We start from the raw sequence: 15,292 nt of genomic DNA, 5'->3' as shown, positions 1-15,292 counted from the left end.
CAAATTTCGGGGGCCCAAAAAGGTTAATACCAAACATTTTAAAATTAAGGTTATGGACTGGGTATTTATTAGGATCCAATCAAGGGGGGTTTCTTTGTTGGTGGGTTTATGGGTGTGGTAGGTAGGTGATAATTTGGGAGAAGCCATGTAGTTTTATGTGATTAGTTGGGTTGTCAGTATTACAGGTATTCCAGTCTATATTAAAGTCACCTAGCACAATGGTTTCCTTGGATAGTTAATGGACAGCCAGAAAGGATATTTTCAGGAGTTGATGTTTTTGCCTGGAGGAAGATATGAGCATAAAATGTAGATGGATTTACAAGTATTTAGCTGTAGCTTAGTGATAATAATTTCAGAGTTGTATGGATGGTGGGTGAGCATCTAGTAGTGAAAGTTGGAGCCCTGCTTTTATATTATACCCACACCCCCCCCTTCTTGTTAAGGCAATCCATTCTTAAAATTTATATCCAGGAGGGTGATTCATAGCTTGGGTTGTTGGTTTTAACCATGTTTCGTTAAGCAAAGGATGTCAAAGTCATGTACATCCAGTAGGGATGAAGGTGTGTAACTTTATTTTTAACTTTTATTTAAGTGAGCTAAGAAAGGGAGTTTGAGGCCTTGTAGGGTAGAGGGAGAGGTAGAAGGCACTAGGGAAGCAGGACTAATGTTGGTGGGCCGGGATTGGGATGTATATCACCATCTTGTGGGAGGTGAGGTGTAGTCATATTGTGGATTAGGAAGGGTTCAGTATTTATGTCCTTCTTAATAAGGTGGTTTTGTAGTTAATATGGGTATCTTGATATTTGGGGAGGAAATATTGGTAGGGGATGTTATTTTTATGTGTTTAAGGCTAGTTGGTAAAGAGGAGGGTGTTTGTTTTTGGGCTGGTGGAAGCTAGAGAAACTGAGATGTTCATAGGCAGTTAGGGTGTAAGGAATGAAAGGGAAAAGGGAAAGTATTGAAAATAAAGTAGTTTTTTGAGGTAAGGTGATAAGGATGGAATAGGCATAGTGCTTCTAGAGTAGAGGGTGGAGAGGGAAGGGGTGAAGTGTATGTTAAGATAGGGGAGTGCTTAGAAGATGGAAAGGTATAATGAGATTTGGGATGGGGGGAAATTTTAAGTGGGTGTGGTTAGGAGGAAAGGTCAGATGCAGTGGGGTGGGGGAATTGGGGGGATAGGGGAGGAGTGAGCCAGGGCAATGGAGGGTAGGCTAAGTAAAGGAAAAAGACCCGAGGAAAACAATCATGGAATGCTACTACTAGAGGTAAGTTAGGAGGGGTAGTGAAGGAGGTAATAGAGGAATGATTGTTTTGGGGGGTAGATAAGAGAATTTTGTAAATATAAAAGGGAAAGTGGGACAGAAAGAAAAGTAAGGTAAAACTAATTACCTAAGAAATTTTATTCAGAAGCTGAGGCTAGGTGTACTGGAAAAGGGGGCCCTAGTGGTACACACTGAACGCTGCAGTAGCTTGGGGGGTAGGTTTAGGAGTAAGGGTGGGAAGAGTGAAGTCAAGTGCAGGGGAACAAGAGGAAGGGGTGAAGGAGAGGAGTACAGAGTTGTAATGCTGCTGGCTATCCTGGCAGGGAAGGGACAGTTCTCCCCACTTAGTATGGGAAAAATTAATTTTTCAAACAGTAACAAAAATACTTTCTGGCTTCCTTGAAGGGATGAGTTCTGGGAGAAGATCCTCTTTTTTTGATTTTAGGAAGAGAAAGAGGAATTATTTAATGCAGGGACCCAGGGTCTTCAGGAAAGGGGAGGTTATCAACCCAAAGCAGGACAGGCAGCTAGGCAGGCTGGGTAGACAAAGGGAGAAAGAAGAGATAGTAGTGAAGAACAAAGGAAAAAACAGTTAGCAGTTAAGCAAAGTAAAAAAAATGTCCTAGTCAGTTAAACAATTTACAAGAATACACTCTAAATCAATATAGCTATGTAAGAGGGGTGAGCAATGAAAATAAACCTTTAGGGTATATCAGTCAGTTACAACAATAGTATAGTGAGAGCGTATTATCTTGTAAACAAATACAACAAATTAGAAACACTAAAGCAAATATAGGTAGAGTATTAGCAGTTCAATACAGTGTATGCATGACTGTAATGCAGATTAAATTTCATTCACAATGACCAGTAAGCAAATACAAGCAATTAGAATCACTATAGCAAATATAGGTATAGTATTAGCAGTTCAATACAGTGGATGCATGACTGTCATACAGATTAAATTCCCTTCCAGAAGATGTTCTGCTTAACACGCTGAGAATGAAACAGTACAAAATAGTAAGCAACTATACACCTTAACCTGTTAGGCTAGTTTCTTACCAGAATGAACATGCTAACAATGTCAGCAAAAAGTTAGCTAGATTCCATGGTAATAATTAGGAAACCTAGGTAAAGTAAAGCCTAATACCAAAAAGCCCACTACTGTACAGTAAATATATTACATGATACATAAGGGTAGTCAGGCTCCTCCATTAAGTTAACCAATCTAACAGAATAAGTAGCAACAGCACTTTATTCGCTGGGCTGATGTGGGAATACTGTTAAGTGATTAGATAGTGAGACGCTGCACAGTTACATAAACAATAACACAGTTTAACTAGTTTAATGTGAATTAACCCACTGTCACAACCGCTTTAAATATGAGGACTGGAGTGATAATGTTTATTCATAGGAAATTAAAGTTAAAACGCCAGTCTAATTTGGCATTTACAGTAAACAGGCAAGCCAAATAAGTTAGAGAGTGGCTTTCATCCTGGGAAACGTACAGTGAAAACAAGAGTATAACATGGCATTTTCAATAAACCGGCAAGCCAAATTATGTTAGAAAGTGGCTATTGAACATTGTACAGATATTAAAACACTAGTATACCATGGCGTTATCTGTAAACCGGCAAGCCAAATATGTTAGAGAGTGGCTATTGGACTTCATACAGGTAGGCAGGTCAGCGTTTCACTGCTCCACGTGTACCACGCATAATCTAAAAGTCTTTGCAACTAGAAGATAGACCTGCACTTTCAAGTTAGGTAATAGAGCAAAATATGGCTGTAGAGTACTAAAAAAGCGGCAAATAAAGCCAAAAATGTTCGATACACCTAACGCTATCTGTGTGTATTAATATCAGACCCAGACATACAACATTGGAATCTACAGTTATGCCAATATGAACCAGTTCAACAGAAAAGCACATAAACCAACCGCTATTTACGGCAATGACTACACCAGCACAGACATGGTAACAGTTTACAGAACATAGCAGTTAAAAAGTATTCTTGTTTTCAAGTTTAAAGGTAAGTCCATTTAAATAAACAACAATGATACAGTGCAAGTACTTACAATAGGTAGATAGCTAGAGCCCAGGATGCACAGCAGCCAAGATTTAGTCAAGGAGTTAAAGATGGCACCTCGCAAGACAGGGTATATTTAATAGGTCATAAAGAATGTGAGGTAGTGAGGGGAGGAGAGCAGAAGGGGGAGGTACAGACCAGGAAAGGCAAGGACCAGGTATATCTAATAGGTCGGAAGGATGTAAGGTAGAACAGCAGGAGGGAGATATGTAGGGGGAGGTACAGATAAGTCAAGACTTGAAAATAGAAAGTAATTCAGCAACAGGCAATGGAGGGAGGAAGAGGATAAGACATATTATAGTCAGGTAGGTGAAGTAAAGGAAAAGGAAAAAGTAGTGTTAGAAAGTAAAGATGGGAATGAGATATAGATAGGTGGAGGTAATGAAGATATACATAGGTAGGAGGTAATGAAGAAGAGAGTTGAGCTAGGAGGAAGACCTGAGGAAAACCATCAGTGGAATGCTGACTACTAGAGGTAAGTTAGGAGGAGGTAGCTGAAGGAGGTAATAGAGGTAATGATTGTTTGAGTAGGTTGGGTAGATAATATAATTATGATAAATATAAAAGGGGAAAGTGGGACAGAAAGAAACGAGTAAGCAGGAGCGGCCTTAGGTCAACTGGTGCCCTAGGCAAAATGGCTCCATGGTACCACAATCTGAGATCCAGGTCTACCTATACCTAACAAATACTGGAAAAGCACCCTGCCAAGCCAGGCACACTTAGTTAGCCTATACCTAAGGCCGGCTATGCGAGTAAGGTAAAACTAATTACCTAAGAAATTCTATTCAGAAGTTGTAGGCTAGGTGTACTGGGAAAAGAGTGCCCTCTAGTGGCTACACACTGGACTGCTGCAGTAGCTTGAGGGGGGAAAAGTAGGTTTAGGAGTAAGGGTGGGAAGAGTGAAGTCAAGTGCAGGAGCAAAAAGAGGGAAGGGATGAAGGAAGAGGAGTACAGAGTTGTAATGCTGCTGGCTATCCTGGCAGGGAAGGGACAATTACTCCCTACTTAGTATGGAAAAATATCATTTACAAACAGTAACAAACATACTTTCTGGCTTCCTTGAAGGGATGAGTTCTGGGAGAAGATAACCTCTTTTCCTTGATTTTAGGAAGAGAAAGTAGGAATTATTTAATGCAGGGACCAGGGTCTCAGGAAGGGCAGGTTATCAACACTAAAGCAGGACAGGCAGCTAGGCAGATTTCTGGCTTCCTTGAAGGGATGAGTTCTAGGAGAAGATAACCTCTTTTCCTTGATTTTAGGAAGAGAAAGTAGGAATTATTTAATGCAGGGACCCAGGGTCTTCAGGAAGGGCAGGTTATCAACACTAAAGCAGGACAGGCAGCTAGGCAGGTTTCTGGCTTCCTTGAAGGGATGAGTTCTAGGAGAAGATAACCTCTTTTCCTTGATTTTAAGAAGAGAAAGTAGGAATTATTTAATGCAGGGACCCAGGGTCTTCAGGAAGGGCAGGTTATCAACACTAAAGCAGGACAGGCAGCTAGGCAGGTTTCTGGCTTCCTTGAAGGGATGAGTTCTGGGAGAAGATAACCTCTTTTCCTTGATTTTAGGAAGAGAAAGTAGGAATTATTTAATGCAGGGACCCAAGGTCTTCAGGAAGGGCAGGTTATCAACACTAAAGCAGGACAGTCAGCTAGGCAGGTTTCTGGCTTCCTTGAAGGGATGAGTTCTGGGAGAAGACACCCTCTTTTCCTTGACTTTAGGAAGAGAAAGTAGGAATAATTTAATGCAGGGACCCAGGATCTTCAGTAAGGGCAGGTTATCAACACTAAATCAGTACAGGCAGCTAGGCAGGAATAGGTAGATAGGTAGAGCTCAGGACACACAGCAGCCAAGAGTAAGCCACAGAAAATATACAAATAATGTGGTGCTGAAATAAATATATCATGCATTGCAATGAGGGAATGTAAATGGAAATTAGGAATGGCATAACACAAATCCTGTTCTGTGGGTCTTTACCAGCAGTTGTTGTGGAATTGCATGACATGACTGTGAAAAGAGAACCAGCCATTCTAGCAGGGAATAATGTTACATTAGCACCGTACAAACACCACACAGTATCAGACCAGGATAAACACTGGCAAAGTTGAATAGGGCAGAGGCCAGACTCCCCAACTGTGACTGCTTTACAGGGATGTCCCTAATTTGTAAACAAAACTTAGCTGTGCCCCTCTGAATTACTCTGAAAAGTACTAACATTAGGCAGAAAAGTGGGGAATCACACTTAATGAATAATGTCAATAGGTGAGAGTAGACATTGCTTGCATGTCAGAAAAGGTGCAGTAATACATATGCTCCGAATCCCAAGAAAGTCTCAACTGCAATATGTCTGTAATATATTGCAGGTGTATCTCACTTATATGTACCTTTCACTGAGGCCGTTCAAATATATAAAAAACACAAACGGCCAGCATAAATAGTCCAACGCTTTATTTTGCAGAGAAACTGGAACATAAAAATGTCCCAAACATAAATCCAACCCTCAGACCGGTTTCGGCAAAATGCCTTCTTCAGTGAATAAAAAAACATGCCCAGACTGGAGCATCATACATATTTATATCCTGCATCAGTCATGCTTTACCAATGGTATAATCCAACCCCTATCCATTTAATGCATATTCATGAGCCCAAAGAACTGACTTCAAAGGCCTGTAAAATCATATATATAACAAAGGTAATAAACCATTGTAAATACAAATGCATTAATATTAACAAATATGAATGTAGATACAATGAGTGTGTTAAGATGATTATGAACAAATGATGAAAATAAACACAAGATGGTATAACAAAGCCATACAAACATGAATCAACTATGTCCAATCCCTGTCCACAAAGTATAGACAAAATTATATATATTTCAAATTTAACAACAATCACTCCATATAACATATATGTACATATATATATGTACAATATTAAAATGACATTAGTAGTCACAAAAAGTATAGTGTGATAATTCAAATGTAAATACAACAAAATTGTCACATCAAAATACAATGGAGCTTCTCATAGCCTTGTACCGATAGGACAAAAGCTGAATGAAATAATATTCATCATAAATGGTCATTTAGACCTGGAAAACAAAGCTCCAAGATGAATAATCCAATATTTCTCTTTAAAGCTTAGTATATTTTGCCATCCCTGTTGATGGCTTCTACCATATGACCCTGTCAATGACAGTGAACATGAACCTAGCTGAAGGATGTTTAAGTGTATGCTGAAAAGTGCATTAGTTGGCTTTTGTTCCATATGTCACTCCTGCTCCCTATTCTAATACAAGTGAACGAAGTTTGCCCACATAAAAGGCTGAGCACTGACATGTCGCTAGGTATATCACCCAACTGCTGGAAAAATTACCTAAGATTCTCAGATCATAAACTTTACTAGTATTAGCACTGGTGAATTGTTTGGTTTTGTTTACCTGATTGCACGACATACAATGCCTACACGGAAAGGTACCCAAAAGCTCAACCCCCATAATGGTGAGTTGTTTATATTTTGCTCCTCCACTATCCTGATGTTTATAATGTGAAAAAAGAGAACCCAATGTTCTACCCCTTCTATAGGAAAATTGACATTTGTCACCCAACCTCTCTCTTAAAAAATCATTGGCCAATAGAATATTCCAATTATCATTTAGAACATTCCTAATAACCTGATGATTCCTACCATATGTGGTAACAAATCTCAAAGTATAATCATGCATAGTGGGTGAGTGGTCCCTGTATTCCAGTAATTGACTTCTCTGCTGTTGACCCGACCAATTCCTGGCAGATAGAATATCTAATGGACGATATCCCCTTTCTAAAAATCTATTAGTTAGATCAATAGTGGCATCCTGATAATCCCTTGCAGAGGAGCTGATGCGTTTGATCCTCAAAAATTGGGATTTGGGAATATTTCGGACGGTACTAGATGCATGGAGTAACGTATTATATTGTGGGTATTTACAGTGAATCTTCGTACCAAGAGTGTTATCAGTATTTCTATAGACAGTAACTTCAAGGAAGTCAATCTGATTCAAGTTGGATGTAACCGTAAATTCAATTCCCCATATGTTACTGCTAAGATATTCCATAAATTCATGTAAATACCCTGAATCTGCATGCCACACCATCCAGCAGTCATCCAAGTACCTGCGCCATATATCCATTTCCACCATGTAGATATTGTGTGATGGATTATAAATAAGGCATTCCTCCAGGTAGGCCATGAATAGGTCAGCATAAATGGGTGCAAAAGATGCTCCCATAGCTGCCCCCTGGAGTTGCCAATAACATTCCCCTTGAAAATACAGAATGTTTTTATTCAGTACATGTTCGGACATACAGATGATTAATGTATTGAAACCTGGTGGGTATAAGTCGGCTTTCTCTAACCAAAATTGTAAAGCTTGCAAGCCTGCCCAATGTGGTATACTGGTGTAAAGGGATCTAACATCCAGTGTGCACAATAACCACTGTGATTCAATTTGTGTATCCTGGATAATTTGTAAGAATTGTGTGGTATCTTGGATCCTGGCTCTCACATATTTCAATAGAGGTTTTAACTGCTGTGTTAGAAATGCCAATAGTGGTTCCATGAGTGAGCCGTGCCCTGAAACAATCGGTCTACCAGGTAGCGATGTAAGAGATTTATGTATTTTGGGAAGCAAGTATAATATTTGTTTGGATGGATCAGTGACTGTTAAATGTTGGGCTATACTGCGGGAGATGATACCCTCTTCAACAGCTCTGTCGATAAAGGCATCAATTTCTTTTTTGAATTTAGGTGTGGGATCTATGCCCATAGACATATAACATCTAGTGTCAGATAACTGAGGAAGGCCTTCCTGAATATAATAATCCATATCCAAAATGACCACCGCTCCACCCTTATCTGCTTGGAGTATAACAATCTTGTTATTTTCTTTGAGTTCCATCAGAGCCTTCTTTTCAGTAGAATTGATATTTTCTTGCAGAATCTGGGATTCAAAAGGTGGAAAATGGAGATCCCTTAGTACCGCTTGTTGAAATGTTGCTACATACTTATTCATAGGTGGCTGGAATGTTGATTTCTGAAATCTAAATTCAGTAGATCTTTCAACATTAGCTCTATTTGGATCTGAAAAAAATATCTTTAAATTAAGGCAGCGACAAAAATCCAACACATCTACTGCAGTTTGATATTGATCACAAAAGAAACTGGGTACAAATCCCAACCCTTTATTCAAAAGTCTTTGTTGATCCACAGTTAACACAGTATCAGAAAGATTAAGAACATTGTTACACTCTGTATCCCCTATTTCAACAGAACTTGGATCAAGCCATCTATTGAATCTGTGCCTATACCTGTTGGTATGTTTGCGCCCCCCTCTATGTTTGTTACCCCTTCTAAAGGGATGGCAGCATTAGTTTGTTTCTTGGCAGGTGATTCTACAGATGGTGTACCTTCACTATCGGTAAGAGAGGACTCATCACCTGAAGTACTGGTATATGACCTGTCATTATGTTTTAAAATAGACCTGGGCCTTTTCCTTGTCCCCCCCTGTTCACACTTGAACTAACATCCTTGAATCTAACTGATCTTTGTATTTCAAAAGGTCGTCCTCTACTATAGTCCAAAACATCCCTGTTGAATTTTTTCACCTTTCTGTCCTTAGTTATTTTATCGTATGTTGTTAATTCTTTGGACAATTTGGTTACCATACTTTCATAATTGGTAGAAGATTCAAATTTTTTACATTCAATACTTAGATTCCTAACTTCTGAAATATTATTGTCAATGGCCCTTTCATAATAAGAAGCCAGTATCCTGACAAAGGCCATAGATCCATCTTGTACCGCTTGATTCCATTCCTCGGTCAACCTCTGTTCAGATCTGCTGACCATTGGTTTAAGTCTAATACGAAGACCTCTAGGAACCAAATTTTTATGCAAATACGCCTTGAATAACCTCAGATGCCAAATATTAGCCCGTAGCCCTTTAAGGCCCTTTTCCAAATTTGAAAACATTGTTTGACATCCGTCTTGTATGTTAATGCTACTAACATTGGAGTTGCTGCTTGGGATAGAATCCAGACCAAATACTTTAATATCCTCCCGATCAGCATACAACCTCTCAAGAATGTTGTCCAGGTCCATAATATTAGTAAAGGTATACCAAATTGTCCAAAGAATAAATTTGACACCAAAAATAGCTTATATGAAGTAGCCAGGATAAAAATATTAATCAAATAGTAGACAAAGCGTATTGAAAGCATAAACTGAGGTATAAGGACAAGAAAAAGGCCCAGCTATTATAGATCACAAAGGCAGGTAACACCTACTGACCAGAAATAGATATCAAGACAAGTCCTTATACTGTATGTTCAGATTTCCACACCGTATTGTTGCAATATTTGCCACCAGGCCAAATAACCTAATCAGTTATAACATATCACTGGACTAACACCAGATGTATATTCATATAGCCTATAGTTGATATATATAGGCCAAAATAAATATCAAATGACCAAAGGACCATTAGGATATCAATAATCCTTATACCAGCGAATCACTGTTGTGCCCACTAATCCTATATACCCCTTGTGTATGCAGTTAAATATGTTTGAGAGTCCGTTAGGCTATTCCTTAAACAGTGAATCAGAGCAGGACCAACACAGGTAGAACTAAAGATCCTGTTTAGATGTGCATTGATGTAACAAGGCTATTTCTCGAAAGACATATAGGCAAAATACAAAAGCCCTATGGCAATTGTAATATTTTAGTGGACCATAATGGTAAAGGCCCAGTTTAGAAAATGACTTGTACCAGCCAACTTTTCAATAAACATCAGCAAAAGTTATTCAAACCTGCATCAATGGTATATAACCAACTCCGGGTTTGTTAGTTATATAAAAAGTAATAAATCAATCGAATAGATTAATGAACAGACTAATGAATATTTCAATGAAAAAATGATAACATTACATTGTATTCATACTGTATTGAATCCTAGTCACATATCGATCCCAAAGTGGGATTCCTTATAGATAATCATGAACCTATAAATCCCCTTTAAGTACACCTTTAACCATTGAATTTATGGGAAACATCCTTGTAACACATTATAGATGTTGTTAACATTCTGATGTATATCCCAAAGAATCAAAAAAATATATAAGCAAATGACGTTCAGAATCATTAAATATTGTGCACCATTCACTCAAAATGTCCCGGTCCACACGTCCAAAATGACAATATCTTAATGACCATAAAAAAAGGCCATATAGACATAGGTGTTGAAAAACCTTGAATAACTTTCGAAAATATTATCCACAGTGGTACCAAACAGCTGTCTAAACCATTAATATTGACCCTAAAATGTACATCAATATAAAGAAGTGATCCGTAGTTAGTCAAAACCAACCTACTAAGCACCAGACATATACATATATCTGTAAAATTATAAGAAAATTCCTAATAACATCTCATAACTGTTTATATTCATCTGTATACCCAAAAAGGAATTTAACATACAAATGCAGATAAGGAAATCCTATACAGTATGTAATGTATCATTAATGTCCCGGTCCCCCAAACGAACCATGGGTGGGTCCCATAGATATGTTGTTGATAGTTCCACGATAGTCCATATAGGCCCAAAAAGAACGTGGCTGTTGAAAATCTTTAGCGACCCACAAATATTATTGTCCACGAATAAAATACCAAAATCCGTTCCAAAAAAGGAATTCCAGTTACCAAATATGTCTTCCGAAAAGTCCGCCCGAAACAAAATATACCATTAATGAATCAAGTACCTTAGACCTCTATATTTTTTTGGGAAATTTTCCGGAAAAACAAAGGTAAAGGGGAATTTCCCCTTTTTTTAAACGGTTTTTGGGCCTTTCCCTTTAGGTTCTCCCCAAACCTATAATTGTGGGAAAAAGGGTTTTTTAAAGGGATTTTTCATTTTGGGGTTTTTTTTTAAGGGATTTCCGGGGCCCTATTCAAATACGGGGGAAACCGGGAATTTTGTACATTACATACTGTTAGGTTATTTTCCCTTTGCATTTTATGTTTTGGGGGGAAATTTTTTGGGGTTTTTTTACAGTTTAAATATCAACCCAAGGAAAGGGAAAGTCTTAAAGGTATTTTTAAAATTTTCCCCATATTAAATTTTGTAAGGTGAAAGAGGGGGTTTTCCCCCTTTTACGGATCATTTTTCTATATTGATGTACAATTTAGGGTAAACCCCAAAGGGTTTTTGACAGCTGTTTGGTACCACTTGCATAATATTTTTGAAAGTTATTCAAGGTTTTAATACCTATGTCTATATGGCCTTTGTCTATGGTCATTGAGATTTTTTAACTCTTGGAAAGTTATTTTGGACATGTGGCCCAATTTTGAGTGAATGGTGCAAATATTTAATGATTCTAAACGTCATTTGATTAATATTTTTGATTCCTTGGGATATTCATCAGAAGTTAATAACATCGTTAACTGTTATAAGGAATTTTCCCCATAAATTCAATGGTCAAAGGTGTACAAAAAGGGGATTTATAGGTTCATTTTGGGATCGATAGGGATTAGGATACAGTATGAATACAATGAAAAGTTATAATTTTTTCATTGAAATATTCACCAGTCTGTTCATTAATCTATTTGATTGATTTATTGTTTTTATATAACTAAAAAACCCCGGGAGGGTTATATACCATTGGTGCATGTTTGAACAACTTTTGCTGAGGGTTTATTAAAAAGTTGGCTGGTACAAGTCATTTTTAAATGGGTCTATACCATTATGGTCTACTAAAATATTAAAAGCCATTAGGCTTTTTACTTTGCCTATATGTTTTTGGAGAAATAGCCTTGTTACACTAATGATATCTAAACAGGATCTTTAGTTCTACCTGTGTTGGTCCTGCTCTGACTCACTGTTTAAGGAATAGCCTACGGACTTCAAACATATTTAACTGCATACACTAGGGGTATATAGGATCAGTGGGCACAACAGTGATTCACTGGGGATTATTGATATCCTAATGGTCTTTTGGTCATTAGAGATTTATTTTGGCTTATATATGCCAACTATAGGCTATATGAATATACATCTGGTGTTAGTTCAGTGATATGTTATAACGGATTATTTTTTGGGGGTGGCAAATATTGAAACCCAATACGGTGTGGAAATCTGAACATACAGTATAAGGAGTGTTTTGATATCTATTTCTGGTTAGTCAATGTGACCTGTCCTTGTGATCTTAATAGCTGGGCCTTATTCTTGTCCTTACACCTCAATTTATGCTTTCATTTTTTTTTTTTTAGTAATTGAAAATTTTTTTATCCTGGTTACTTTATATAAGTTATTTTTGGGGCCAAATTTATTCTTTGGGCAATTTGGTATACCTTTACTAATATTTTGGACCTGGACAACATTCTTGAAAGGGGTTTTGTGCTGATCGGGGGGATATTAAAGTATTTGGTCTGGACTCTATCCCAAGCAGCAACTCGATGTTAGTAGGTTTTAAAATACAAGACGGATGTCAAACAGTGTTTTCAAATTTGGAAAAAAGGGGCCCAAAGGGGTAGGGTTTAAAATTTGGCATCTGAGGTTATTCAAGGCTTATTTGCATAAAAAATTTTGGGTTTCCCAGAGGTTTTTGGTTTGACTAAGACCAATGGTCAGCAGATCTGAACAGAGGTTGACCGGGGAAGGAATCAAGCGGGACAAGATGGATCTATGGCTTTTGTCAGGATACTGGCTTCTTATTATGAAAGGGCCATCAAAAAAACATTTCTGAAGTTAGGAATCTAAGTATTTAATGTAAGAAATTTGAATCTTTACCAATTATGAAAGATGGTAACCAAATTGTCCAAAGAATTAACAACCTATGATAAAATAATCAAGGACAGAAAGGTGAAAAAAATTTAACAGGGATGTTTTGGACTATAGTAGAGGAGACCTTTTTAAATACAAAGATCAGTTAGTTTTAAGGATGTTAGTCCAAGTATGAAAGGGGGACAAGGAAAAGGCCCAGGTCTATTTTAAAGCATAGTGATAGGTCATATACCAGTACTTCAGGTGATGAGTCCTCTCAGATAGTGAAGGTACTCCATCTGTAGAATCACCTGCCAAGAAACAACCCAATGCTGCCATCCCTTTAGAAGGGGTAACAAACAAAGAGGGGTAAACATACCAACAGGTAAGGCACAGATTCAATAGATGGCTTGATCCAAGTTCTGTTGAAATAGGGGATACAGATGTAACAATGTTCTTAATCTTTCTGATACTGTGTTAACTGGGACCAACAAAGACTTTTGAATAAAGGGTTGGGATTTGTACCCAGTTTCTTTTGTGATCAATATCAAACTGCAGTAGATGTGTTGGATTTTTGTCTTGCCTTAATTTAAAGATATTTTTTCAGATCCAATAGAGTTAATGTTCAAAGATCTACTGAATTTAGATTTCAGAAATCAACATTTCAGCCCCTATGAATAAGTATGTAGCAACATTTCAACAAGCGTATAAGGGATCTCCATTTTCCACTTTTGAATCCCAAATTCTGCAGAAATATAATCCTACTGAAAAGAAGGCTCTGATGGAACTAAAGAAAATAACAAGATTGTTATTCTTCAAGCAGATAAGGGTGGAGCGGTGGTCATTTTGGATATGGATTATTATATTCAGGAAGGTCTTCGCAGTTATCTGACACTAGATGTTATATGTCTATGGGCATAGATCCCACACCTCAATTCATAAAAGAAATTGATGCCTTTATCGACAGAGCGGTTGAAGAGGGTATCATCTCCTGCAGTGTAGTCCAACATTTAACAGTTACTGATCCATCTAAACAGATACTATACTTGCTTCCCAAAATACACAAATCTCTTACATCCCCACCTGGTAGACCGTTTTTTTCAGGGCATGGCTCACTCACGGAACCACTATCGGCCTTTTTAACTGAGCACTTAAAACCTCTATTGAAACATGTGAGAGCCAGGATCCAAGACACTACACAATTCTTACAAATTATCCAGGATACACAAATTGAATCACAGTGGTTATTGTGCACACTGGATGTTAGATCCCTTTACACCAGCATACCACATTGGGCAGGCTTGCAAGCTTTACAATTTTGGTTAGAGAAAGCCGACCTATACCCACCAGGTTTCAATACATTAATCATCTGTATGTCTGAACATGTACTGAATAAAAACATTCTGTATTTTCAAGGGGAATGTTATTGGCAACTCAGGGACGCCATGGGAGCTTTTTGCACCCATTTACGCTGACTGTTCATGGCCTACCTGGAGGAATGCCTTATTTATAATCCATCACACAATATCTACATGGTGGAAATGGACATATGGAGCAGGTACTTAGACGATTGCTGGATGGTTGCATGGATTCAGGGTATTTATGTGAATTTATGGAATATCTTAACAGTAACGTATGGGGAATTGAGTTTACGGTTACATCCAACTTGAATCAGATTGGCTTCCTTGATGTTACGGTTTATAGAAATACTGATAATACTCTTGGTACTAAGATCCACCGAAATACCCACAATATAATACGTTACTCCATGCATCTAGTATGCATCCACGCCACACTGTCGAAATATTCCCAAATCCCAATTTTGAGGATCAAACGCATCAGTTCCTCTGCTAGGGATTATCAGGATGCCACCATTGATCTAACTAATAGATTTTAGAAAGGGATATCGTCCATTTGACATTTATCTGCCAGGAATTGGTGGTCAACAGCAGAGAAGTCAATTGCTGGAATATAGGGACCACTCACCTACTATGCACGATTCTACTTTGAGATTTATAACCACATATGGAGGAATCATCAGGTTATTAGGAAGGTTCTCAATGACAATTGGAATATTCTATTGGCCAATGATTTTTAAGAGAGAGGTTGGGTGACAAATGCCAATTTTCCTATAGAAGGGTAGAAAG

The 15,292-nt window shown here is 37.9% G+C and overlaps 1 protein-coding gene across 1 annotated transcript in view; it reads right to left on the bottom strand.

Annotated features, from left to right (window-relative positions):
* CNOT1 (CCR4-NOT transcription complex subunit 1) overlaps positions 1–15,292 on the bottom strand; it is a 4,219,019-nt gene that overhangs the window by 1,842,362 nt on the left and 2,361,365 nt on the right. Inside the window, exon 22 of the mRNA XM_044079520.1 lies at positions 7,021–8,481. Coding sequence (XP_043935455.1) covers positions 7,021–8,481 — 1,461 coding nt within the window. The remainder of the gene's footprint in view (positions 1–7,020; positions 8,482–15,292) is intronic.

This window comes from Protopterus annectens, chromosome 8.part0, assembly GCF_019279795.1.
Source record: "Protopterus annectens isolate FY-2018-M chromosome 8.part0, PAN1.0, whole genome shotgun sequence".
Taxonomy (NCBI): domain Eukaryota; kingdom Metazoa; phylum Chordata; order Ceratodontiformes; family Protopteridae; genus Protopterus; species Protopterus annectens.
Note: the sequence above shows the minus strand (reverse complement) of the source record. Positions and strands in the feature narration are given on the sequence as shown.